Source organism: Molothrus ater, chromosome 16, assembly GCF_012460135.2.
Source record: "Molothrus ater isolate BHLD 08-10-18 breed brown headed cowbird chromosome 16, BPBGC_Mater_1.1, whole genome shotgun sequence".
NCBI classification, from domain to species: Eukaryota; Metazoa; Chordata; class Aves; order Passeriformes; family Icteridae; genus Molothrus; species Molothrus ater.
The window spans coordinates 1,541,801-1,569,498 of record NC_050493.2 but is presented as its reverse complement, the minus strand read 5'-3'; the positions used below and the strand labels follow the sequence as shown (position 1 = coordinate 1,569,498).

General features: G+C 47.0%; 1 protein-coding gene across 1 annotated transcript; it reads right to left on the bottom strand.

Annotated features, from left to right (window-relative positions):
* Positions 1-745: 745 nt before the first annotated feature.
* On the bottom strand, positions 746-25,861 carry MSLN (mesothelin). The gene is made up of 22 exons (XM_054516589.1): positions 25,785-25,861; positions 24,402-24,439; positions 23,657-23,678; positions 23,523-23,550; positions 17,143-17,284; positions 15,866-16,081; positions 14,398-14,568; positions 13,345-13,491; positions 13,168-13,217; positions 12,574-12,694; positions 11,210-11,295; positions 10,411-10,534; positions 9,910-10,100; positions 8,664-8,754; positions 7,735-7,849; positions 7,023-7,231; positions 6,317-6,463; positions 5,312-5,445; positions 4,157-4,284; positions 3,561-3,655; positions 2,685-2,874; positions 746-1,191 (listed from the first exon to the last, which is right to left on the bottom strand). Exons 1-22 carry the CDS (start codon positions 25,828-25,830, stop codon positions 1,097-1,099), a joined length of 2,586 nt encoding a protein of 861 aa, XP_054372564.1. The 5' UTR covers positions 25,831-25,861; the 3' UTR covers positions 746-1,096.
* Between the last annotated feature and the right edge of the window lie 1,837 nt (positions 25,862-27,698).

Genomic DNA, 27,698 nt, shown 5'->3' with positions numbered 1-27,698 from the left:
AAGAGCACTGGGCCCAGCTCTTGCAGGGATTTCCTGTCCATCCCATCCCACTGGGATCTGTTAAACAGTGGGAAAACAGGGATCTGAGTCACTGGTGGCCCTGCACTGCAGCTGAGAGATCCCCAAAAATCCTCTTTAACTTTTTCACAAACTGCTTTTTGATCAAGGTTTGCTCAAACCACACACAGACTCTCCTGGGATGATTAGCTGGAGATAATTTATCTTGATTACTGTTCAGTGCTATACAATAAAACATCAATCTGGTTTTTCCTAACCCAACGTGTCTTTTGAGGTGTTTAGTGCTTTGTGGGGAAGCTTTTCCAGCATAAATCCAAAATCTGCAGTGAAGGACAGACCTGCTCCCTCTCTAGAAAGCTCAGACAGTGAAGATTTATAAGACATAAAATATATAAATCCCTTTTTCCCTCCCAGACTCTCCTCCTGGAGGAAAGGGGGATGTCAGGAGCTGGATACAGGTTTCATGGAGGGTTTTTTTTTTGACAGATATTTCCAACAAGTGGGGAAAAAATATGGAAAACCTTGGGCAAAAACTTTCCCTCCAGATGATGAAGCTGAGAACAGTCTCAGCTCCTAAATGTTGAACAGCCAACCCCAAGGAACAGGAACAGGCAGATCCTGGCATTCTGAGCCTTCATTTGGGGGGGATTCCTGCAGTCAGGAAGGTGAGGGCAGCCCCAAGGAAGAGCAGACACTCATCAGTTTGCTTCTGGCATTTTTACTCAGTTCCAGGATTTATTTACAAGCAGCTGGCAAACTTCACTCCCACCCTGAGGTCTTGGCAGTGTCACGAGGTCAGGCTCTGGGAAATGTCATTTTTAACCTGCAGAACTCACCCTTAAACCCAGCAGTAAGATGGGGTTTAGCAGTGGTTTGGGGCTGTCCCAAAGGAAAAGATCCTGCACCAAAGAGTCTGGAATCTTCCCTTCAGACACAACTGGGTTTTTTCCAAGTGATTTGAAAGCCAAAAGTACCTAAAAGTGAGTCCTGGGCTGAGCCCAGCTGCCTGGAGCTCTGGGCACTCCTCAGGCCAGGTCTCAGAGCAGGTCACAGGCTGGTCCCTGGTGGGAGGAGATGGTCAAGAGAGGATGGACACGGTGAGGAAGGTGAGGAGCAGGGCAGGCAGGAGGTGGAACACCATGGCCACGGTGCCCAGAGGGGCTGAGGACATTGCTGGAGGACAAAGAGGACATCAGAGCAGAGCAATCAGTGACTGAACTGTGGAACACGGATTTGTAGAGATAAGATTTGTTTGAGATAAGAAATGCTGACTTAGAAATGCCATGGAATGAGACAGACATTTTTGAGAGAGAGAAGTAGAACTAGAAACAAGTTTCAAAGGAGGGCCTTGCAAATAAGACTGGATACTTTGGAGAAATGGAACTGTGAAAGATGCATTGTGGTAGGACCCACTGAGGGGTAATTTTAGATTATCAACTTTAAGGCATTTACAGCATGGTGTAGAAAAAGCTGATAGGCCAAGAAATGCTTACAATAGAATTAAGAAATAGTTGGCTTCTGATTGTGATGGTGTGAATTTTAACATCTGTATGGTGTCACCCTTCACATGAGACTGAAAATGGAATAAAAGCTTTTAAAACACCTCTGAGTTATCCCATCTCTGAGTCAGAAAAGGGCTTAATCTGACAACTGAACCACTCCTCCATGGGGAAAGCATCCCTCCATGCCCCCTCCAGGGATTCTCTTCACCTGTCTAACCACAGCAAACGCCAAGCTGAGTTTGGGGTTGAAACTGGAGGATCCTCAAGTTTCCTTCAACCCCAAGCACCCTGATCCTGCCTCTAAGGCCAAACCCAGCACCCCCAAGGAGGAAGGCCTGGAAGTGCTCCTCACTCAGCTGGGATGTTCAGTAGGGATGCTCCCAGTGGGATCCCAGGATTTGCCCTGCAGGGCTTCAGCCTCCTCAGCAGAGCTGCCCCTCTTGCAATCCTTGCTGCAACCCTGTCCTGGACTGCCAAGTAAATTGTATTCTATTTGCCATCTGCAAGGCAGCTGGCTTCTGCTCTGTGGGCAGTTTTCCTGATCTCTTCCACACCCAATCCTCCCTCCAGGGGGACATCTGCTGATAACAGGCTATTAGATGTCACTGCATGGCTGATAAGAGCTACAGCATCCCACTGGGAGATGTGAGCCCAGAGGGGAGAGCCAAGCATTCCTACCCAGATATAATCTGAGATTCTGGAACACCAGCACAGCTTCTGCACTGGATTGCCCAGAGGAGCAGCAGCTGCCTCTTGCCCTGGATCTGCAGAGGCAGAGACTGCACCTTTCTCCAGGATCCCTGCTCCAGCAGAACCAGCCCTGGCACTGCAGGAGGGCTGAGCCACAATTCCAATGGTTCTGCTGCCAGCACCCTGACCCACAGGGTGTCAGGATGGGTTCTGACTCTGACAGTGTTGGTTTAGTTCACTGCATTGTTTATTTTATCTTTTTATTTTCCTCCCTATTAAAGAACTGTTATTTCCTACTCCCACATCTTTGCCTGAGAGCCCCTTAATTTCAAATTTATAGCAATTCAGAGGGGGGGATTTACATTTTCCATTCCAGGGGAGGCTCCTGCCTTCCTTAGCACACACCTGTCTTTGCTAAACAGGACAAACCCCGAAAGAACCGCGAAACCCCAAGCACCAGGGCCCCAAACCGACCTGGGAATTTGGGGGTGATGAGGTTGATGTATCCCTCCTGCACGCCCCCCGTGAGGCCGACGTGGAGTTTGTCGAGCTCCGGCTGCTTCTGCAGCGCCAGCCAGTCCCGCACGGGGGCCCTGCTCTGCCACTGCGCCAGCTCAGGGAGATGCACCCCCAGCAGCCCCTGCACCTCCCCGGGCGTCAGGAGCTGCCAAAAACAAACAAACAATCACACAGCTGGAGTTAGGAGTGTGCTGATGGACCTCGTGCATTTAATTAAATTTTAATTAAATAATATTTAATTAAATTTTAATTTTTAAATTTAATTTAAATTTAATTTAAATTAAATTTAAATTTTAAATTAAATATTTATTTAAATTTTTAAAAATTTAATTAATAGAAAAGAGATAAAATTATTTAATATTTATAATATATAATATATATGAATAATAGATAAACAATATAGAAATAATAAAAGTAGTAATAATTATATTTATTCTATATTAATATATCTATATTAATATTATCGTATTATTACAAATAATTAATATTAATTATAAGCTAATAATTTGTTATTTACTAATATATTGATTATATAATTTATTAAATATTATTATAGTAATATATAATTATTTATTACATATAAATAATGATAAACAATATATAAATAGATATAATAAATTTAATATATATTATATATTAAATTATTCTGTATTATTTAATGTATAAGTAAAAATATGTAATATTAAATATTTAATAATTAGAAAATATTTTAAAATAAAAATATCTATGGAATTTGGATTTGATGATTTCCACCAATGGACAGCACAACCAAACCCAAGCACAGAACACAACAAAATGCAGGGAATTAAAGAATTGCAAGGCCCAGCTCACCATCAGGGAGTCTCTCCTCAAGGTCACAAAGGTGCTCACGTTCATGTTCACGTCGTCCTTGCTGAGAACCTTCAGATCTGCAGCAGGAGCCCCCCCTGCACCAAAGCAAGGAGAACATCAAAGGATGGCAGAGCCCAAAGCAGCACTGCTGGGTCTCTGCACAAAATGAGGATTTCTCCAAACCCATTGGGCTGGGGCTGATAACACACTGAAGTCCAGCTGCAAAACATGGGGATGCTCCTCCTTTTTTTATTGGGAGTTATTTTGTTGGGCATTAAAAATCTGTGGTGATGCCAGACAGGGGAAAGAAGGGTGAGGAGAATTTGGAAAAATTCTTGGCTTAACAGGGAAAAAAAATTGTGACATGGAAAAGGGCCTGGAGATATATCCTGAGTTTGATTTTCCCTGTGATGGTCAGGAAACAGATTTGGGCAACTTAAAGCAGGCACAGAATATTTTGTGCTATCTACAAGCTGGAAAGACAAACTTTTAACAACTTGTCTTTAAAAATCCCCAAATCTTTGATGGATTTTGATACCCATTTAATTTGCAGCTAAGAGTTCTCCTTCTCCACGACATCCTGGATTTTTACATACCCAGGTAAGGTAAAATCAGCTCATAGTAAGCAGGTAAATGGTGCTGATCAGAGAAAGCTTCTTTGGCTTTCTGGTACAAGATGTTCTTCGTCTCCTGTGAACAGGCTGAAGGATTCAGAGATGCCAGTCTGCAGAAAAATAAAGATTTAGGGTGAAAAAAACTTTTATTATCTCCAACCTGTTCAATTTTTGCATATTCTGAGTGTTTTTCTGGGAGTCTCTGCACAGCACAGGTGATCCCTAATTCCCAGCTCTATGGAGAGAAGCTGAGAGGAAAAACAGTGGCCCAGTTTCCTGCTGAGAATTTGTCCTTCAGGTGATAATGGCTCTGATGGTGCCCAATAAATCCGTCTGTTTGCCAAGTGGTAATTAATTCATTTCATTTCATTTCATTCAGTCTTTCAGAGGAGTTCAAACTGGAAATGCTTAAAAACCACAAGGATGTGGCACCTGATGGTTTAGTGGTGACCACGGTGCTGGGTGATGATCTGAGAGGCTTTTTCCGACCTTAAGGACTCCATAATTCTATGAAATTCAATTTAATTAACACTTCTGCAGATGAAAGCAAGCACAGAGTCAGATTTGCAGCCTGCTGGGCTGAAATAAAGAGGGTTGGATTGGAAATCTGAGCCCTGCCTGGCAGGTTCTAAGGTGCTTCCTAAATTCCCTTTCCCTGAGAGCAGAAAAAAGGAAAAGGATGTGTGGCACTCAAATTTTTTGGAAAAATCCCTTCGCCCAGGATTTTTCTCCTGGGAAGCTGAGAAGCCTCAAAAAAAAAAAAAGGGAAAACAATAATTATCTGATTTGCTTCTCCTGTGTTTTGCTCTTTTGGAATGTGTTTGGAGATTGTTCTGTTGGTTTCATGTGAATTGTTTTGACTCAATGGCTAATCAAGGTCAAGCTGTACTGGGGCTCTGGAGAGAGTCACAAGTTTTCATTATTATCTTTTTAGCCTTCTGTCTGTATCCTTTCTGTATCCTTTAGTATAGTTTAGTATTCTTTAATATATTATTGCATCATAAAATAATAAATTAGCCCTCTGAGAACATGGACTCAGATTCATCATTCCTTCCCACCACGGGGCACCCCACAAACACAATAAGGATGGGAAAGGGCTTTTGGAAGAAGCCAAGGACACCCCAACTTGGGACTCACTTGAGGCTGGCGGGGTCGATGGCCTTCAGCTGGGTGGCATTCAGCAGGCACACGTACTTGGTGCCAATGGCATCCAGGGCCGTGGCATTCAGGGCATGGCCCAGCTCCATGTAGCGTTTGATTGCTGCTGAGGCCTGGAAACACAATTAATTAGATTCATTTCATGGCATCAGGAGGTGTGGTTTCATCCCTGAGAGAAACTCAGTATTTTAGAATTACAAAAGTAAAATGGAACTGTTTGTGTTGCTATGAGTTTTGTGTTAGAGATAGAAATATTTGGTTTTTATCTAGAATAGTTTTTTTTTTTTTAATTGTACACAATTTTCATATTCTTTTATTATTTTTAATTTTATTTATTTTTATTTTTAAAAATATTTTTATTGTATACCATTTTTTATATGGTATTAGAAGGCATTGTGTTTGAATTCAATTGGTTTGTAATCTAGTGAAACTTAGTTCATTGGTTGGTAAGGGTTATTGCTTATTAAACAATATAAGCTATATATTTATATATATGTAATATATTTATATATGTTATAGGTCTATTGAACATTTTATAGATAGGTTTATATATTTATTTAATCGATTGGTAATCTAGTGAAATCTAGTAATCTAGTTCATTGGTTGATAAGAGTTATTGCTTATTAAACAATATATCATATATTTATATATATGTAATATATTTATATATGTTTTAGGTTTATTAAACATTTATAGATAGGCTAATATATTTTTAAATGGAATTTTATGGGATAGATTCCTTGTTCTTTATAGGTGTGAACATTTTTTACAAGAATAGATTATTGTGCTAACTGATTTTTATTCTTATGATTTTTTATTTAATGGGAACTAAATAGGTTAGCTTAGAACAGAAAGGCCTGATTTTACAAGGCCTTTCTTTTATAAAGTTTATTGGGCCACCCAAAATTGTGGCACCAGAGATGCTTCAACTACCTCAGAACCCAAAGCAGCCCCAAAGCCAGGAGAGCAAGGCCAAGCCCCTACCAGGGAATCCGGGGGCTCAATTTTCAGGAATGCAGCCAGTGTGTATGCTGAGCTCATCTTCCAGGTGGAGATATCCTCTGGGCTGAGCAGGGGGAGCAGAGGGCCCATCCCAGAGAGCACTTTTTCGGGATAACCATCGGGATACCTCTGTGGAGACACCATGGGGATGGGCTCAGAGCGGGGCTCAGGGAGCTGGGCTCAGCCTGGGGAAAGGTGGAATCACTTTAGAGCTGTTTTCATCTCTCTGATTGGGATTGGAGGGAGGATGGAGCCACGTTCCTCTCAGAGGTGCCCTTGAAAGGCTCAGAGCAAACAGGCCAGGAAAACTCTCATTAGATATAGAAATGAGCGATAAGAAATAAATATTTTCCCAGTAAAGGTGGCAAACCCTGGGAGAGGAGCTGAGAGACAGTGGAGTCATATCCTTGGAGATCCCAAATTCCTCAGGACAAAGCCCTGAGAGATCCCACCAGTGGAAATTTGAGTCGCACCCTTGGAGATCCTAAATTCACCAGGACAAGGCCCTGAACAATCCCACCAGTGGAAATTTGAGTCACATGCTTGGAGATCCCAAATTCCTCAGGACAAAGCCCTGAGTAGTCCCATCAATGGAAATTTGTCACATCCTTGGAGATCCTAAATTCCCCAGGACAAGGCCCTGAACAATCCCATCAGTGGAAATTGGACATTTTTGGGCTGGAAATACCTCATGCAGGTATTCCTTCAGCACAGCCAGCTGGGGGTTGCTGAAGGGGTAGTTGAGGACCTTGGAGAGGTCATTTTCCAGGTAGAGGTGATTTTCCAGGGAGATGTTCTGGAGGCAGGCACGCAGGAGCTCCTCAGGTATGTAGAAGGCAGGCATCAGATCATCATCCAGCATTTTCTTTGTTATCTCCAGCTCAGCTGGGCAACCTGCTGAAGCCATGGCAAACACAGGGTTAAATTAAATCCTTTGGCTCCAAGCTTTGGATCCCAGAATCATTTTGGTTGGAGAAACCGCCAAGGTTGATTCTGTGCCCGATTCCCACTTTGTCACCAGCACTGAGCTCCTTGGACACCTCCAGGGATGGGGACTCCAAATCTCCCTGGGAGCCTCTCCCAAGGCCTGAGGAGCTCCAGGGTGAGGCCTGGGCCCAAAAGGAAGGGTCAGGGTGAGCCCTGGGCCCAGAGGGAAGGGTCAGGGTGAGCCCTGGGCCCAGAGGGAAGGGTCAGGGTGAGCCCTGGGCCCAGAGGGAAGGGTCAGGGTGAGCCCTGGGCCCAGAGGGAAGGGTCAGGGTGAGCCCTGGGCCCAAAAGGAATGGCCGGGGTGAGCCCTGGGCCCAGAGGGAAGGGTCAGGGTGAGCCCTGGGCCCAAAAGGAAGGGCCAGGGTGAGCCCTGGGCCCATGGGGAATGCTCTGGCTCAGGGCAGCCCCCGTACCCTCCTCTGCTCGCTTGTGCCGGCGGGGCCGGAGCTCCTTGATGACGGTGGCCAGCTCCTCCCTGGACAGGTGGGAATCCCAGGCAAAGTTCCTCAGCCAGGTGGTCACAGCTTTCTGCAAGGAAAAGGGATCATCAGGGGGATTTGGGAATGCTGGATGTGCCTCCAGCACAGCCCCTGCTCCTCACACACCAGGCTCTGAGCCTGAAGCGCCAAAAGCAATTCCTTAAATGTTTGAACTCTCCCTTTCCCCCAACCTATCAGTGACTGAAGCTCCTCATAAAGCACTGGGAGTTATTCCTGCTCTCCCCAAGTGACAGAAAAGGGCTGGCAGTGACCTGGATTTGCAGGTCCAGCCTGTCAGCTCTGATGCCTTCAGTCTGAGCTTTCCTATTTCCCAGATTCTGCACTGCATTGGTCCATAACTCTGAACTCCATAGAAAGTGTCAGCAGTTCTCCTCACAGCTCAGTCACACAGAACAATCCTTTTCCTTTTCCAGCCCCAGAACCAAGGACACCACTGCAGCTCCAGGCCCAAAAAGTGCAAACAACAGGGAATGGAGGAGAGCAGCCTGGGAGGGTGGGACTGCATCACCTGAGCTGGAATTGGACAATGAACCCAATATGGAAATGGACCAAAACTTATCAAAGTGTGACCATAACTCCTGACCCATTGTCCATCTTGGGTGTAGCCCTGGCCAGGCCCTTGCACTGCCCAAGGTGAATCCTTTGAGGCCTTTAATAAATCCCTGCTTTATTCCTTAACTCTGCCCAGTCTCTGTTCCAGCCCCCAGCTCCACAAACCCTCCCTTCCCACACCCCATCCCTGTGGCCCCAGGTGCTTTAAAAGGAAGAACTGGAACCAGGCTGGCTCTGCAGACCCCAGCCCCATTGCCAGCAGTGCTCCCCAGGCCATGGGCAGAGCCCACCTTGGGGATCTGCTGCAGGATGCTGGGACCCAGCACAGGAATCAGCCCACTCAGCTCGCTCAGGGTGAAGGCTGACCACGCTGAAGGAGGCCTGCAAACAGATATATATTGCAAATAAGTAAAACCTTATAAAACAAAGGCCTTATAAACATAATTTAAACCTTACTACTCTAACTAATCTATTACATTCCCATAGGAAAAGAATTATAAAAATAAAAATCAATTTATGTAACAATCTCTTCTGGTAAGAAGAGTTTGCATTTATAAAAATAAGAAGTGTATCCCATAAAAATCCATAAAGAGAAAATATAAAGTATCTAGAATGAGAGAAGTTTAATAAACGTATACACTAACCATTACCAACCAATCAACTGAGTTTCAATGACTTACTAACCTATTAAATTCAAACACAGTACCTTCTAATAGCATATAAAATGAGCTATATACAATAAAAATTCAGCTATTCTACACAAAACCAAGTGTCTCATCTGTCTCATTTCTATTTCTAATGCAAGCTACAATGAAAATGAGCAGGTATCAGCTCTCAAGGAAGAACAAAACTAAAAAAACACCTTTAAATCCCCCAGGATTACATCCTTGAAACATGTGACGTTAAGAAAACATAAGGTTTAAACCCTAAAACACCTCAACCACTTCCTGTTGCACAAAATGTTATTGCAGCAGAGCAGAAGTTGTCAGGGACATAAATCAGGGCAGCTGGGTGGGAAAATGGTCTTGAACAAACACATTCTTTTCTTAAGGCTCTTTCTGGAACCCAAAGAATTTCTGTTGCTTGCTATGGCCCAATTCAGTGCCAAGATCTTGGGGCAACTGACATGGAAGGAAAATATTTTAAATCCCCATTCTAACACACAGGGAAGCATCAAACATCTCTCACTGGACAGGCAGAATGTCTCCTGGAAATCTGTGCCTGACAAACAGCCTGACCTCACCTGTGACCACCAGGCCAGGCAGAGAAGTTTGAGTAATGAAAAATCAATTTTGCAGACTGGAGGAAAAGCTTTTATAATGAGCAAGAGAGACACAGAAGTGATCACATTTTTCAGGAGAATTTCACCCAGGCCTTTCAGCTGAAATAATTTCAACCAAATAACATAAAAGACCCAGTGCAAAGCTCAAAATGAAGAAGTTTTTTTGGTTTTTGATCAAGCTGCTTGGCTGGAGTTCAGGCCTTAATAGGACCATGGGCTTGATTAAGGGAAGAGTCCAGGAGGAAAACCCATACCCAAAGGTGGTGTTGCCACTGCTGAGGACGTCCCTGATGGCCTCTTCTTGCTCAGGCAGGAAAGATCCACACTGGCTCAAATCCTTCAGCAAAGTGCCCCCAGAACCCCTGATGTAGTCCCCATCCAGCTCACACACCAGCCAGCCCAGGACCTCAGCGTTTGTCTTATTTATTTGTGTGCCAGGAATTCCCTGGAATAAAGGCAGAGGCATTAACTGGGGTGGAACATCCCTGAACTCCAATTCCTGCAGGACCCCAATTCCTGCAGGACCCCAATCAAGCCCTGCAGGATCCTCATCCCTGCAGGATTCCCCGTCAATTCCTGCAGGACCCCAATTCCAGCAGGATCCCAATCAAGCCCTGCAGGATCCCAATTCCTGCAGGACCCCAACCAAGTCCTGCAAGACCCCCATTGCTGCACAATCCCAATCCTGCAGGATCCCAATCAAGCCCTGCAGGACCCCAATAAGCCCTGCAGGACCCCCATCCCTCTCCCCATACCAGACACTCCAGAGCCTCCAGGAGCAGCTGCTGCCTCTGAGGGGCCTCTTTGGGCAGAACATCCTCGTTTGCCTTCCCAACGTTGATGAAGAACTGGCTGCAGTTCCCTGCATAGTCTGAGGGGCTGGAAAGACAAACTCCATGAATTTTAGGGAATGAGGTCAAGCTCGAGGCACCCCGTGTCTGATAAAACATCTTCCACACCTGCACTCTGAACTCCAGGAGCTGTTCCTCCTCAGGTTTCTTCTATGCCATTAAACTCGTTAAAAATTCCTTAAGTTTAAAAAATGGTTCTTAAAAAATCAATTTTCACCTGAAGGAATCTATTGTTCAAACTGTTCTAATTGTTAGATTCAAATTCAAACTAATTCATTGTTAGATTCAAATTCAAACTGATTCAAACTAATCTATTGTTAAAACTGTTTAAGGTTTGGGTACAGAACCACAGCAGGGAGGTACTGGAACAGGGGAATTCACTTTATTCCATTTTCTCTGGTGTTGTAAGGGAAAAGCACATCCAGAGACCAGGGAATGCTAAAATTGGCCTTGGCCACTGCCTGGGATGGGGCAGCCTCAGCCTCTGGGAGACCTCACAAGGAAGGATTTATTGCAATATCTCATACAAATCTACCCTCCTCCAGCTTTCTGCAATCCCATTTTTTATTCCCCAGAAAGAGGCCTAAACAACTCTGAAATAGGAATCAAATTAGTCAGCCTGGTTACTAATTAACTAATAAACTAATTTTTGTTTTTCCCATGTTGCTCTAAGGCAAGATGATGGAAACCACAGCACGGTTACCTTAAAAACAGCAGCAGGTCTTGGGGATAAGTGTCCCAATCCTGGGGAATCCCATGCAGAGTCACCATCCTCAGCAAGCAGCTCAGCTGCAAGGACACCAGAGATTGCATCAAGGAGAGAAACCACCACAAAACACAAGGAAAAGATAAAATAATGGAAAGATTTTATGCTAAAGGAAAGAAGAAAGGAAAGAAGAAAGGAAAGAAGAAAGGAAAGAAGAAAGGAAAGAAGAAAGGAAAGAAGAAAGGAAAGAAGAAAGGAAAGAAGAAAGGAAAGAAGAAAGGAAAGAAGAAAGGAAAGAAGAAAGGAAAGAAGAAAGGAAAGAAGAAAGGAAAGAAGAAAGGAAAGAAGAAAGGAAAGAAGAAAGGAAAGAAGAAAGGAAAGAAGAAAGGAAAGAAGAAAGGAAAGAAGAAAGGAAAGAAGAAAGGAAAGAAGAAAGGAAAGAAGAAAGGAAAGAAGAAAGGAAAGAAGAAAGGAAAGAAGAAAGGAAAGAAGAAAGGAAAGAAGAAAGGAAAGAAGAAAGGAAAGAAGAAAGGAAAGAAGAAAGGAAAGAAGAAAGGAAAGAAGAAAGGAAAGAAGAAAGGAAAGAAGAAAGGAAAGAAGAAAGGAAAGAAGAAAGGAAAGAAGAAAGGAAAGAAGAAAGGAAAGAAGAAAGGAAAGAAGAAAGGAAAGAAGAAAGGAAAGAAGAAAGGAAAGAAGAAAGGAAAGAAGAAAGGAAAGAAGAAAGGAAAGAAGAAAGGAAAGAAGAAAGGAAAGAAGAAAGGAAAGAAGAAAGGAAAGAAGAAAGGAAAGAAGAAAGGAAAGAAGAAAGGAAAGAAGAAAGGAAAGAAGAAAGGAAAGAAGAAAGGAAAGAAGAAAGGAAAGAAGAAAGGAAAGAAGAAAGGAAAGAAGAAAGGAAAGAAGAAAGGAAAGAAGAAAGGAAAGAAGAAAGGAAAGAAGAAAGGAAAGAAGAAAGGAAAGAAGAAAGGAAAGAAGAAAGGAAAGAAGAAAGGAAAGAAGAAAGGAAAGAAGAAAGGAAAGAAGAAAGGAAAGAAGAAAGGAAAGAAGAAAGGAAAGAAAGGAAAGGAAAAATTATGGAAATCAAAGGGTTTGGACTTCTCCTGCCTTCAGGGAAACTCAGAGCTGTAGGAGGGACCCCCAAGACATTTGTTCACAGGAAGGGACCCACAGGGACCACCCTGACACCCCAACAAACCCCCCTGTCCCAGGGTCACCCTCTGGGGGGAGAACCTGTCCCTAAAACCCATCCTAACCCCCCTGACACGTCCCTGCTGCAGCCCCTGAGGCCCAGGGGCTGTTCTGGCTGAACAATTTCCTTTAGTACCCGCAGGACAACCCCAAACCCTTGGGAATGTGGGCATTACCTGGTCCTGGCCCAGCCTGACCTTCTTCTTCCTCATGACTCTGGCCAGCTCCTGGAACCTTTCTGCCCCCACAGCGCTGGCAGCTGCACAGGTGAAGCCCTGGAGCACAGACTGGGAGAGCCTGGGAGTTCCCAGCAGGAAAATCAGGAGGGAAAAGCCTTCAGGAAGGTGCATTCAGAGCAGGACTCTGCTCACCCCACTGGTTTTCCCAGATATGAAGCTCTGTTTTCATAATTTTCAACTCAAATACATCAAAAAACACAGCAGCCCCTCTAAAAGAATCCCTGGAATTGCCCTCTGGAAGGTTTGGAAATGCATTCCCTGCTTGGAAATGCCTTCCAGAGGCAATCTGGAGCAAGATTCCAGGTGCAGCCTGAGCCAGCAGCATCACTTTAGAAGGAAAATGTGGTCCCTGGGTGTATCTGGCAGCTGAGCCCTGGTGAATCTCCATGTTCCACATCTGTGTTTGGGTTCCCATTCCATTTCCCATCTGCTTCCATGGGTTCCAGGGGGTGGATGTGGATGCACCGTGGGAAAGGTGGGAATTGCCAGGAAAACAAGCAGAAAGGGGAAGGAGAGGAGGGAAATCCTTACCTGCTGAAGTCAGGCTCTGCCTTCACCACATCACTGAAGAACATGGCAGCCTGGGGAGCATAGGCAGAGAGGTCAGAGGTTTTCCAGGGAAAAGGGCTCAGTTTCCAGGGGGATTTGTGGAATTCGTGGCCCCACAGAGGGCAGGGCTGCCAGGGAGGGGAAGGAGGAACCCTTTACCTGCTCTCTGGTCCATGGTTTGTTGTTGAGATCCTGCAGGTTTGGCATCTCTTCCCCAAAAACCAGCAGGGATTTTGGGATGGAGGTGGCCAGAGCACTGGGAATGAGTTTAACCAGCTCAGAGGGGTGGCCAACCCTGGAGGAAACCTTGGAAAAAGCCAAGAGAACAAACCATGGCAAACCTCACCCAGCTTTAGCCCAAATCATGGCAGGATCAGAAGCAGAGAATTGTTTGGGTTGGAAAAGACCTCCAGGATCGAGTCCAACCTTGAATTATTCTATGGTTCCAATATATAATATATATTTATATATATATATATTATATATTAAATATATATATTACAAAATATTTTTATATTTTATATATTTTTATAAAATATTTTATGTTTTATGTATTTTTATAAAATATCTATTATGAAATATATAGAATATGTTTTATTAAAAATATAAATATTAAAATATATTTTATGTATATAATATAAAACATATTTTTATATATAAATAAGAATAAATATATTTAATAATAGAAATAAATAAGAATAATAATATAAAATAAATAAGAAAAATAAATATAATATAGAATAATATAAAATATAAATTAATTTTATTATTATAAATAATAATAAAATAATATAAAATAAATAAGAATATAAATATATTTATATTCTTTCCCTGGGAACAACCACTGGGAAACAGTTTCTGGGAGCACCCCATAAAACAAATCCCTCCTGGCCTTGTCCCCAAGAGGCTGAGCAGGCCAAGGACAGTGACACAGAGGCAGTGGCAGGGTTTGAGAGGCCAAGGACAGTGACACAGAGGCAGTGGCAGGGTTTGAGAGGCCAAGGACAGTGACACAGAGGCAGTGGCAGGGTTTGAGAGGCCAAGGACAGTGACACAGAGGCAGTGGCAGGGTTTGAGTGGCCTGTCCTGCTGCCACCCCTCCTGGCTGTGACCAATGGCGCAGGGGACGCTGGCAGGTGCAGCTGTGGCACACCTGGCCCCAGGTAAGCAGTGCCCCCACCCCTGCTCCAGGGTGAGACAAAACAAGGTCACCTTTTCCACCAGGATCCTTCTCAGAGCATAGGGCAGAGTGTCCACGTGCTGGGCAAAGGCTGGCAGCTGGATGGCCTCCAGGACAACCTCTGGGGACAAACTCCAGAGTGTGCTGCTATTGAGGCCACCCACCAAAGTGCCCAGCTCTGCCAGGCTCTGTCCATCCAGGATCTGCAAGGGAATCCCAGAAAAAAATCAGCTTGGAAGAGACCTTTGAGATCCTCGAGTCCCAGCTGTGCCCAACCCCACCAATCCCCAGCCCAGAGCTCTGAGGGCTCGTCCTCAGAGCTTTTATATTTTCCAGATTCTGTATTGGTTTCTAACTCTGAACTTCATATAAAGTGTCACCAGTTCTCCTCACAGCTCAGCCACACAAAATAATCCTTTTTTTTTTTTGTCAGATTAAGCCCTTTTCTAACCCAAAGATGGGATAACTCAGAGGTGTTTTAAAAGCTTTTATTCCATTTTCAGTCTCATGTGAAGGGTGACACCATACAGATGTTATAATTCACACCATCATAATCAGAATTTAACTATTTCTTATTTATGTTATAAGCATTTCTTGGCCTATCAGCTTGTCCTACACCATGCTGTAAATGTCTTAAAGTTAATAATCTAAAATTACCCCTCAGTGGGTCCTACCACAATGCATCTTTCACAATTCCATTTCTCCAAAGTATCCAGTCCTATTTCCAAGGCCATCCTTTGAAACTTGTTTCTAGTTCTATTTTTCTCTCCACACTGCCTGTTTCTCTAGAAATTCATATTTCTCTACAAATGTTTCTCTACAAATTCATTTCCTGCTTTTTTCCAGCCCCAGAACCAAGGACACCACTGCAGCTCCAGGCCCAAAAAGTGCAAACAACAGGGAATGGAGGAGAGCAGTCTGGGAGGGTGGGACTGCATCACCTGAGCTGGAATTGGACAATGAACCCAATATGGGAATGGACCAAAACTTATCAAAGTGTGACAACTCCTGACCCATTGTCCATCTTGGGTGTAGCCCTGGCCAGGCCCTTGCACTGCCCAAGGTGAATCCACAGAATTCACAGAATCACTGAGTTGGGAGAGACCTTAAAGATCATTGAGTCCAACCAGTCCCAACACCTGAACTCACCCCTGGCCCCCAGTGCCACATCCAGGCTTTGTTAAACACCCCCAGGGATGGGGACTCCAGAACTTTATCACCCTTTCTGTAAAAAACCTCTTCCTAATACCCAACCTAAATTCCCCTTGGTGCAGCTTCAGGCTGTGTCCTGTGGTTCTGTCAGAATCCTTTGAAGCCCTTGTAACAAATCCCAACTTTATTCCTTTAACTCTGTCCAGCCTCTATTCCCAAAGCATCAGTGCCACCTCCAGACATCCCTTGGACACCTCCAGGGATGGGCACTCCCAACCTCCCTGGGCACTCCCAGTGCCTGAAACCCTGGCCAGGAGGAGCCTGTGGGTGTGAGGAGCTCTGCAGTACCTGGTAGCCAGATTGGAGCAGTTTGTTGACCACAGCCCTGGCCTGCTCATCCCTCCAGCCCTGCACTCTGCCCAGGGCAGGCAGAGCTGCCTCCAGGCGCTCCTCTGGGATGTTCTCCTGGATTGTGGACACTGAGAGCCCCAGGGCAGCCTGGCCCAGGGCTGCCAGCACGGCTGGGGAGAAATCCTCCAAATTCCTCAGCAGGGAGGATGCCACCTGTGCCACGAGACAGAGCAGAGTCAGAGCAGCAATGCTGCATCCCATAGCCCTAAATCCCTGGGGTTCTGCCTCAGGCTTGCCTGTGGAGGTGTGGAAGAGGTTTTACAGTGACTTCTGTGAGCCAGAGAGAAGTGTGATAAGTTTGTTTCCCCCTAAAAGATTTCCTACTGAGGTCGTTGACAGAGAAACCAAGAAAGAAGGAGAAAGAGGAGAAACCAAGAAAGAAAGAAGAAGGAGAAAGAAGAGAAACCAAGAAAGAAAGAAGAAGGAGAAAGAAGAGAAACCAAGAAAGAAAGAAGAAGGAGAAAGAAGAGAAACCAAGAAAGAAAGGAGAAAGAAGAGAAACCAAGAAAGAAAGAAGAAGGAGAAAGAAGAGAAACCAAGAAAGAAAGGAGAAAGAAGAGAAACCAAGAAACAAAAAAGGATAAATAAGAGAAACCTGCAACTGTCTGTTCCAATGAGCACTTTGTTTGTCTTTCCTGACCAATGGGTAAAGTGTAATCTCATGAGCTTTGTAAGAATGTATAACAAGCACGCTTGCTGGAATAAAACAGTTTGAAGCCCTCTGGAAATGGAGTGTGTTGCTTTGAGATGTCTCCCTCTCAATGTGGATGGACCATCCCCACCACTGAGCCCCGTGAGGTGATGGAAACCCAGCCAGACACCACAACAAAGACACAAGGTGACCAAGAGGAGGGTGACAAGAGGGTACAGAGAGCTGGGCTCACCCCAGCAGGTTTTGTGCAGCCGAGAGGATCCCCAGGTGCTCACCCATGGGTTTTGTGCAGCCGAGAGGATCCCCAGGTGCTCACCCACGGGTTTTGTGCAGCTGACAGGATCCCCAGGTGCTCACCCATGGGTTTTGTGCAGCTGAGAGGATCCCCAGGTGCTCACCCATGGGTTTTGTGCAGCCGAGAGGATCCCCAGGTGCTCACCCATGGGTTTTGTGCAGCTGACAGGATCCCCAGGTGCTCACCCACGGGTTTTGTGCAGCTGAGAGGATCCCCAGGTGCTCGCCCATGGGTTTTGTGCAGCCGAGAGGATCCCCAGGTGCTCACCTGCAGCTCCAGGGAGGCTCCGGGCATCCCCCTGCTCCAGGGGCAGCTCCTCCCCAGCCTCTGGGCCACTCCCAGCGCCTCCTCCCTGCTCAGGTTCGCCACTGCCCCGGGGCTCAGGTAACAAAGGAACCTGTCCGGGAGGCTGGGGACAAAAGGAGAGGCTGGGTCACAGAGGGGCTCCAGCAGAGCTTTCCTCTGCTCCAGAGGATGCTCCTCCTCCAGGCACCTTCCCCCATCGTCTCAGCTCTGCTGGTGCCAAGGCTCCAGCTCAGGGAGCTGGAAATCCCTGGAAGCACTGCAGGGAAATCATCTCCCAGGAAAAGAACTGGGGATCTGGCCCCAGAGAGCAAGGGCAGCAAGGCTCCATTTGAAAATGGAACCTTTGAAAAGAAAGAGAATGGAACCCTTAAAGAGAAAACAGATGGAACCCTTAAAGAGATAATTACAGATCCTTTAAAGAGAAAATTAATAGAACCTTTAAAGAGAAAATGAATCAATAGTGCCATGCTGAACCATGCCAGGAAATCAGACCCCCTCAGATCCATACCTGGCCAGGGGAAAGGCAGGAGCAGAGGTCAGGAGCAGGGTGTAGTACAGGGCAGTCTCCCTGAGCAAGGTGAGGTTCCCAACCATCTCCATATTCACCGGGTCCCTGGCAAATTTTTGAAGCTGAAGGTGGAAAAAAAATAAAAAGGGAAAATGACTCAGATGGATCCTTCAATCCTGACAGTGACATGGGACAGTCTGAACCAACCTCAGGGCTTTTCATCTGGGTTTAAAGTTGTGCTGAGGTTTATTTTGTTTGTTTTAAAGTAAACACTGGAACCCTGATCAGGTTTGAGGTTGCTCCTCTCACTGGCTCCAGTTTGCTCCCTGCAGAATTCCCTTTGTGGAACCAACTGCTGTGCAAATCCCTCTCATCACATGATGGGGAAAAAAACTGCAGTGGCTGTTCACCTCAGATTAACCAGAGAAACATTCCTGGCAGGAATTCCAGGGCCAGGTTGGACAGGGATTGGAGCACCCTGGTCTTGTATTTTCTGGGACCCCCGTGGCAGGAAGGAATGATGAATCTGATTCCATGTTCTCAGAAGGCTAACTGATTATTTTAACTTACTATATTACATAAAAGAATACTATTCTAAACTATACTAAAGAATACAGAAAGGATATAGACAGAAGGTTAAAAAGATAATAATGAAAACTCATGACTGTCTCCAGAGCCTTGACATAGCTTGGCCCTGATTGGTCATTAAGTCAAAACAATTCACATGAAACCAATAAAACAATGACCAGTTGGTAAATAATCACCAAACACATTCCAGAGCAGCAAAACACAGGAGAAGCAAATCAGATAATTATTGTTTTCCCTTTTTTTTTTGAGGCTTCTCAGCTTCCCAGGAGAGCAAACGTGGGCACGGGGATTTTTCAGAAAATGTGACAGTGACACCCTGGGACAGTGGGTGAGGCTGGAATGGGATGGGTGACCCTTCAATCCTTCCAACCCCACCATCCTGGGGCTCTGATTCTGCTCAGGGCAGGACTGTGACCCCCCCACCCAGGGTCCCCACTTACTGTGGCTTCATCCCCAAAGAGCTGCAGGTCCTCCACGGTGGCGTGCTCCAGAAAGGATCCCAGGAAATTCCGGAACCAGGCAGTGGAATTGGGGCTGTGGCAGCTCTGGCTGGGTCCTGCAGTCAGACAGGAATGCAGGAGCACAGAGCCCATGGAGCAGAGCCCCTTTCTCTGCAGACAGGAGTGCAGGAGCACAGAGCCCGTGGAGCTGCAGCCCACTGGGAACTGGGATTTCTGAGGCTGCAGCCCAGCAGAGCTCCCTGCTCACACCACAGATTCCCATGGGACAGGGCAGAAGGAATCCCAGCCCTGCCAATATTCCATGCCCAGCCTCTTTCTCCCTCCCTCCACATGCACCAGAAGCTTTCTGCAGGACATTCATGGCAGCTCCTGCCTGGGTCCCCTCCTGAGCACAACCAAACCCCGCACAGGCAGCAAATGCAGCGAATTTATAAAAAAGTTATAAAAATCCTGAGTTAATCAAGCCTCCAGGCAGGGAAATCATTCCCAAATCCATTAATTACTGACGTTCCCAGCCTGTTTTCATTGGAGATTCCCAAACCCCCTGTGAAGCCTCAGCCCTGGGAGAGAGCCCAGGGAAATCAGGGGAATCCTTTACCATGCTGGGTGAGGAAATGCTTGATCCCAGAGTAGAGATTCCTCTGCTCCTGCACAGAAAGCTGGAAATAGATTCCATCCAGGGCAGCTACTCTGCAAAAGGAGGGGAAAACACCTCAAACATTGCTGAGGCCAGGGCTGGGCTCTCACAAAAACATGGATATTCTCAATCCCATCCTTTTCTGGTGGATTATGCCCTTTTCTGACCCAGAGATGGGGCAACTGAGAGGTGTTTTAAAAACTTGTATTCCATTTTCAGTCTCGTGAGAAGGGTGAGACAGTACAGATGTTGTAATTCACACCATCACAATCAGAAGCCAGTGTATTTTAATCTCCTAACTGTAAAAAAGCCACTGTATTGTAATCTCCTAATTGTTAAAAAACCAGTGTATTCTAATTTCCTAATTGTTAAAAAACCAGTGTATTCTAATTTCCCAATTCCAAAAAAGCCAGTGTATTCTAATTTCCAATTCCAACACACTATAAGCATTTCTTGGCCTCTCTATGATATTTCTAAATCAACATTTCTTATCTCAAAACGGACATATAAATACCCACTATACAAGTATTTAATTAAACTTCAAAGATTTTCTACAAACCCATTTCCCACCCTCCTCCAAAGTGATTTTTCCCCCAGAGGAGCGCCCAGGGCATGGCTCTGGTGGCCCAGAGGGGACATCCCAGACTCACAGCAGCTGGAATTGCTCACAGGACACGTCCTTGGCACGGAGGCAGCCAAAGCTCTCGGGGTGCAGCAGGAAAGGCTGGAGGCCCCCATGGAGCCACTGGAGCAGCACTGGCGGGGTCCCAATGCCAGGCACCTGGAGCATCCTCTCCCACAGCCCATTGAGGAACACCAGGCTCCACTCCGGGGAAAGGGGCACCTGGGAGAACTGGGGGCAAGGCAGGAGGGAAAAAAAAACCTGAATTCCAGGGAATTCCAGCCAGACATGGACAGCAGTCCAAGCAGATCTGAGTGCTAAATGGAATCTGCTGTTTTGAATGGGGCTCTTTGCACTGCAGGACACGAAACGCGACGTGGACTCGCTGCTCTTTTCAAGGTAAAAAGAGAATTTTTAATTTCTGACTCCAATGTTTATAGATTTCCAAAAGTGACAGTGGATTGGAGGGTGACAGTGCCACCTCCCCAATGACACTGGAGAGACCAACAGTCCATCAAATTTCTCCTCCTCCAGAAAAGAATGCAAAACAATGAGTTATTTACATAAAGTGTGTGAGAAAGTTCCTTACAAGAATGTAAACGTCTGAAGGCTTAGAAAATCTAAATCTTAAAAAAAAAAAAACCCTAAAGAAAAAAAAAACCTTAAAGAAAAAAAAAAACCTTAAAGGAAAAAAAAAAACCCTTAAAGGAAAAAAAAAAAAAAACCTTAAAGGAAAAAAAACCTTAAAGGAAAAAAAACCTTAAAGGAAAAAAAACACCTTAAAGGAAAAAAAACACCTTAAAGGAAAAAAAACACCTTAAAGGAAAAAAAACACCTTAAAGGAAAAAAAACACCTTAAAGGAAAAAAAACACCTTAAAGGAAAAAAAAAACCTTAAAGAAATTCTTTTAAAAAAATCAGGGCGACATCTCTTTCCAAAATAAGGTTAAAAAAAATCTTAAAAAATCAGGGCAACATCTCTTTCCAAAATAAGGTAAAAAAATAATCAGGGCATTTGAAATGAAGTCTTTCCCTGAGCAAAAATCCCCTGGATTTGAGGGAATTCCATTGGAGGGAAGACTCACCTGCTGGCTGAACTCGGTCAGGGATGCCAAAAGCTTCCTGGCATCATATTTGGAAAAGAACAGGATGGAATATTCTGGATCCAGAGCTGTGCTGGGTTTAGGGGCCAGGCAGGAATATAAGGAGGAGAGGAAATCATCCTGGAGGTCCTGGAGCCAAGCTCCCTGGAAGAGAGAAGGGAAATGCCAATAAAGACAAGATTTAGGGGGGGAATCACCCTCAGGGAGCTCATCCACACCTGGGCATTGGGAAGGGATTCCCCCCTTGAGGGGGTAAAACACTGGCATAGGTTTTAAAAGCTTTATCCAAAAAAAAAAAAAAACACCCCCAAAATTGCCAAAACTTTGCCCAAATTTCTGAAAAATTTCATCTAAGTAGAAACTTCCAAGGGATCCTCTCTAATTCCCAAATATTTTTTTCAGGAAAATGGCTTACAAACAGTAGAAGACAAAAACAAAACCAAGAAAAAAAACAAACACCAAAAAATTCCAACCCCCCTCCCCCCCCAAAAAAAAACCCCATTGACAAATATTTACAGGACTGCCATCCTTCTGCCAGAAATATTTACCAAAACCCACAAATCGCTGTCAATTTAATTGCAATTACTGGCAGCAACTTAAGAGATAATGACAAAACCAGGGAAGAAACTAAACCTGGAGTATCCAGGTGGCATTTTCCAGGCTGCAACCAGTTCTAATTGCGATTTTACCCCTTTTAAATGTACTTTTACCCCTCCTATTGTGCTTTTACTTCTCTAATTGTGCTTTTACCCCTCCTATTGTGTTTTTACCCCTTCTAATTGTGCTTTTACTTCTCTAATTGTGCTTTTACCCCTTCTAATTGTGCTTTTACCCCTTCTAATTGTGCTTTATCCCAGCACCCAGCGTGACTCTCCTGCAGAGACTCATCCCAATGCTGTGACACCAATTCTTAAGAGTCCATTTGATTTGCAAAGTCCCTTTGCCCCAACTTCCTTCTCACTCCGGGGGTTTGGAGAAGAAAATCCCCAATTCCCCAAGGTGTCCGTGGTGCTTTGGGCACCCCTGAGCCCCGTGGCACAGGGCAGTGTCCCCCAGAGGGTGGCACTGCCACAGCTCAGGGTGAAACCCCGGGCACAGCCTTGGCTGCTCCCCCAGGGCTGGTGGGAAGGGTCAGAATTCCCAAGGAACACAAATCCCAGCCCCAGGGATTGAGGGATTGAGGGTCCTCACCTGGGCACAGGCCAGCTGGGCAAAGCTGAGGCTGCACGGGGACCTTCGGCCTCGGGCCACCTCCAGGAGCTGCTCCTGGCTGGCACTGGGGGGACAGGGACAGCACAGGGACACGGGAATGGGGACTGGGAATGGGAATCAGGAAACTGGGAATGAGGAACTGGGAATGGGAAACTGGGACAGCACAGGGATGTGGGAATGGGGACTGGGAATGGGAATCAGGAAACTGGGAATGAGGAACTGGGAATGGGAAACTGGGACAGCACAGGGATGTGGGAATGGGGACTGGGAATGAGGAACTGGGATGGGAATGGGGGAACTGGGAATGGGAAACTGGGATGGGAATGGGGGAACTGGGACAGCACTGGGAATGGGGAACTGGGACAGCACTGGGAATGGGAGAACTGGGATGGAAATGGGGGAACTGGGACAGCACTGGGAATGGGAAACTGGGACAGCACTGAGAATGGGAAACTGGGACAGCACTGAGAATGGGAGAACTGGGATGGGAATGGGGGAACCGGGAATGGGAGAACTGGGACGTGGGAGGAATGGGGAAACTGGGAGAGGAGGGGATGGGAATGGGAGAAACTGATGGGAACTGGGAGAGGATGGGGTGGGAACAACTGGGTGGGGACAGAACTGGTGGGGCACTGAGCAGAACTGGGTGGGGAGATGAGAGCAGGAGTGGCTGGGGACAGACCCAGATGTGAGGTGTCACCCTGCAGCAGCCCAGAGCACAGCTGGGCACGGCACCCAAAGGCACCGGAGTGCCCTGAGCAGGGTTTGGCTCCTGGCTGTGCCCCCAGCAAGGATCCAGCCCTCCCAAATGAGCAGGAGCAGAGCTCAGGGCACACAGGGACGGGGCAGGACGAGGCTGCTGGCACAGGGACAGGCAGGGGTGCACTGCTGACCCTCAGCCACCATTCAGGTTGAGTGAGCTCAGAGTGGGGCTGTTTGAGCCCCACTGGAGCCAAGATAAGCTCAGCACCAGTGCCAAGGCCCTTGGCTGCTCCCCAGAGCCCGGCCCTGCCTTTCTTTGTCTTCCCAGCCACAAACCCCAGCAGGGCACCTTCCCTTCACTGTTTGAACAAGTGCAACCAGAGCCCTCCCTGCCCACAGGCAACCCTGGGGAAAATCCCAAAATCTGGGCTCACAGGGATGTGGTCACCCCAAGAAAAGCAGAATCCCTCCCAAGGAAATGCCCCAGCCCCTGGGGATGGCTCACCTACCTCTGCACTGAGGCACACACGGCTGATTCTGAGCCCAGGACAAGAAAAGAGAGACCAAGGTAAGGAATTGTGGGAGGGTTTGGCACACAGAGCCCTCTCTGAGTTTTGTGATAAATATTTGGAAAGGAACTCACCATTGATGGGGGAGCTGGAGCACTGCACCGGGAGGAGGAGGAGAAAAGAGACAGGGTTAAAATGCAGCTCTGACATTGTTTGGGATCACTGCACACAGACTGGGGGAGCCCTTTGGAATGGGATGGGACCTGAGCACACTGAAACCCCAAACCCTGAGCACACTGAAACCCCAAACCCCGAGCACACTGAAACCCCAAACCCTCAACACACCCAAACCCCAAGCCCCGAGCACACCCAAAACCCCAAGCCCCGAGCACACCCAAAACCCCAAGCCCCGAGCACACTCACTCAAACCCCAAATCCTGAGCACACTGAAACCCCAAACCCTGAGCACACTGAAACCCCAAACCCCGAGCACACCCAAACCCTCAACACACCCAAACCCCAAACCCTCAACACACTCACTCAAATCCCAAATTCTGAGCACACTGAAACCCCAAACCCTGAGCACACTCACTCAAACCCCAAATCCTGAGCACACTCACTCAAATCCCAAACCCTGAGCAAACTCACTGAAACCCCAAGCCCCGAGCCCCAGGACAGTTCCTGGCTCTGCACCTCAATGCGTTGGGCACTTCCATCCCATCCCACCCCACAAGGGGAGGGAAAGTTCCCCTGGTGGTTCCAGTGGGGTCCCAGAGGAAGGGGGGCTGCCATGGCTGATCTTTAAGGCCCCCCCAGCCCAAACCACCCAGGAATGTTTTAACCACACAAATTTCAACTTTTGGGTTGAATCTGCCTTACCAGTTCTGTCCCAGCAGCAGCAGCAGCTCCCTGGCACCCTGCAAGACAAGGGGATTTGGGAGCAGAGCCAGCACAGAGCTCCTGCCCAGCCCAGCCCAGCCCAGCTCCCTGAAGGATTTCAGAGCTCATTTTCTGCTGGATTCTGTTTTTTTCTAACTCAGAGGTGTTTTAAAAATTTTATTCTGTTCTTAGTCTCATGTGAAGGGTGAGATAATACAAGGATTATAATTTAGGTTATTATAGAATATATTATATTAATATATATTAATATATATATATAATGCAATGTAATGTAATATAGAATATACTATATTTTATATTAATATATATTAATCTAGTATATATTATAATAGTACATAATATATCAATACATTATATAATATATAAATATATTATTGATATATATCAGTACATTATTATATACTATATTATATATAGTATAATAATAACATATAATGATATAATATAGTATAAATATATTATGTAATTTATAAATATATTATAATATACTTATATATTATATTATATTGTATTTTATACCAGTGGGATGAGGGCAGGGACAGGGAGGGGACACAGAGAGGGCTCTGCAGCTCTCAGGTCTGATGGAGGAGTGACTTCCCTGCTGTGGATGAGTTCACAATCCCAAAAACTGCATAAGGAAGGGGGTCCTAAAGCAGCTTGGATGAGCACTTCATTAGCACAACACCTTCATTGCCTTCTTCACTTCATTAGCACAACACCTTCCTTAATTACCGCATTTTTAATCATTTAATTAATGCAGAACTGTCACTAATTAACAGCCTAAGTAACCTTCCCCTAATGGGGCGCAGGATTTGGACCAGGGCCCAGGGAATGGCTGGGTGGGATATTGGGAATATGGGAATTGGGAATGTGCCCTCCCACCCCGAGGGCAGGGCTGGGTGGGATGCTGGGAATTGGGAATTGTTCCCTGGCAGGCAGGGCAGGCCCTGGAATGGATTTCCCATCCCTGGAAATGTCCCTGGACAGGGCTTGGAGCAGCCTGGGATGGTGGGAGGGGTCCCTGCCCATGGAGTGAAGGGGATTTAAGGTCCCTCCCAACCCAAACTGTGCTGGGATTTATAATTCAATGAATAGAGAGGTAATCAGATTTAATTATGATTATTCCTTAAGTGCTTTCCCCAGCAGAGGAACAGGGAGCACACAGACAGGGACCCAGTGGGACCTTCCATCCTAAAAACTGAAATATTTCACTCACAAATCCAACAACAAACAGGACAATGAAAGGCTGGGGATTTAGAGCAACCACCAAAGTCACATTCAGTGCTCTGGCAGCACAATTTCCTCTTTGAGGGCGATGCCAGGTATGGAAAACCCTCCTGGGCCAGCCCACAGCAGACTCACCCAGCAGCAGCAGGAGGAACCCCAGCCCTGGCAGCAGAGGAGACATTTCTGGACAGCTCTTCAGGAACCACCTCAGCTCCGCCAGGAAAAACCAAACAGGAACAAATAAATAAAAACCAAAGCAACACGGGTCTTCAGGAGAGCCACGGGAATCAGTTCAGAAAGGAAAAACCAAAGAGGAATAAATAAATAAAAACCAAAACAGCACAGGTCTTCAGGAGAGCCACGGGAATCAGTTCAGAAAGGAAAAACCAAAGAGGAATAAATAAATAAAAACCAAACCAGCACAGGTCTTCAGGAGAGCCACAGGAACCAGTTCAGAAAGGAAAAACCTAAGAGAAATAAATGAATACCAACCTCAAACCCAGAGGAGGAAAGGTAACAGTCAGGTGGAAATCTGGACACCCCAACACCCTTCACAAACCCCAAAATTAGCCCCAAAAAATGGGGACAACTCCTGGGGTGGGGGGTCCAGGAAAACACAGGGAGAATTTGGAGTTAATGAAGGCACCACGCCCTGAGCTGGGTCTGGGGTGGCAGAGAAAGAGGAAATGACCCAGGGGGTGGCAGAGGGACAGGGGGTGGCAGAGAAAGAGGAAATGACCCAGGGGAGCGGCAGAGGGACAGGGGGTGGCAGAGAAAGAGGAAATGACCCAGGGGGTGGCCCAGGGCCAGGGGGTGGCCGTGCCCGCCCAGAGGGGCCCCTGTGGCGCTCACCTGTGCCCGTGCCGGTCCCTGGCACGCCCGGGCACCGCGGGCTCCTTTTGACGGGCGAGCCGGGGCGTGGCCCGGGCTGCTGCATCCCGGGATGGAGCGGGACACGCCCTGGGGATGGAACGGGCCCGGGCACTCCCTGAGCGCCGGGAGCACCGAGGGGATGGAGCGGGGACCGGGCACTCCCTGGGGATGGAGCGGGAGCCGGGCATTCCTGGGCTCCGGGAGCACCGAGGGGAGGGAGCGGAGACCGGGCACTCCCCGGGCACGGAGCAGGGACCGGGCACTCCCTGGGGATGGAGCCGGGCACTCCCGGGCTCCGAGAGCTCACAGGGGATGGAGCCGGGAATGGAGCGGGAGCCGGGCACTCCTGGGCTCCGGGAGCAGAAAGGGGATGGAGAGGGAACCGGGCATTCCCTGGGCATGGAGCGGGAACCGGGCACTCTCCGGCTCCAGAAGCACAGAGGGGATGGAACCGGGCACTCCCCGGGCTCCGGGAGCACAGAGGGGATGGAACCGGGCACTCCCGGGCTCCGGGAGCACAGAGGGGATGGAACCGGGCATTCCCTGGGCTCGGGGAGCACAGAGGGGATGGAACCGGGCACTCCCTGGCTCCGGGAGCACAGAGGGGATGGAACCGGGCACTCCCTGGCTCCAGGAGCACAGAGGGGCTGCGGGACAAAGCCGGGGCTCTTGGGCAGGGCCGGGACCCGCAGCCAGCCGGGTCTGTCCGTCCCTGCCCGGATTGACCCAGCCCGGGCTGGGCAGCGCTCCCTGCAAGCCCCGGGGAGGGCTCGGCACCAGGGATGGATCCGTTCTGTGCCCGGAGCTGCCAGGAAATGTCTGGGTGTGCCAGGCAGCCCCAGCTGGGAGAGGTTTGGGCAGGCAGGAGGGGGGCATGGAGCTGTGCCAGGATGGGTTGGGGGAAAGGTTCATCCCCAGGGGGGGCTGGCAGCGAACAGAGCTCCAGGAGAGTTTGGACAGCGCTCCAGGGATGGGATTTATTGGGATACAACCCCTGTGAGCCCTCCCCACTCAGGATATTCCATGGTTCCGGACCATGTGGATGTCAGGCTGGGAGCTCGGTGCCTTTGGGTTCATCTCAGGGTAATTTTACATCCTCAGATTTGGGGAAAAAAAATAAACAAAACAAAACAAAAAACCACCAAAACAAACCAAAAAACACCAAAAAACAAAAGA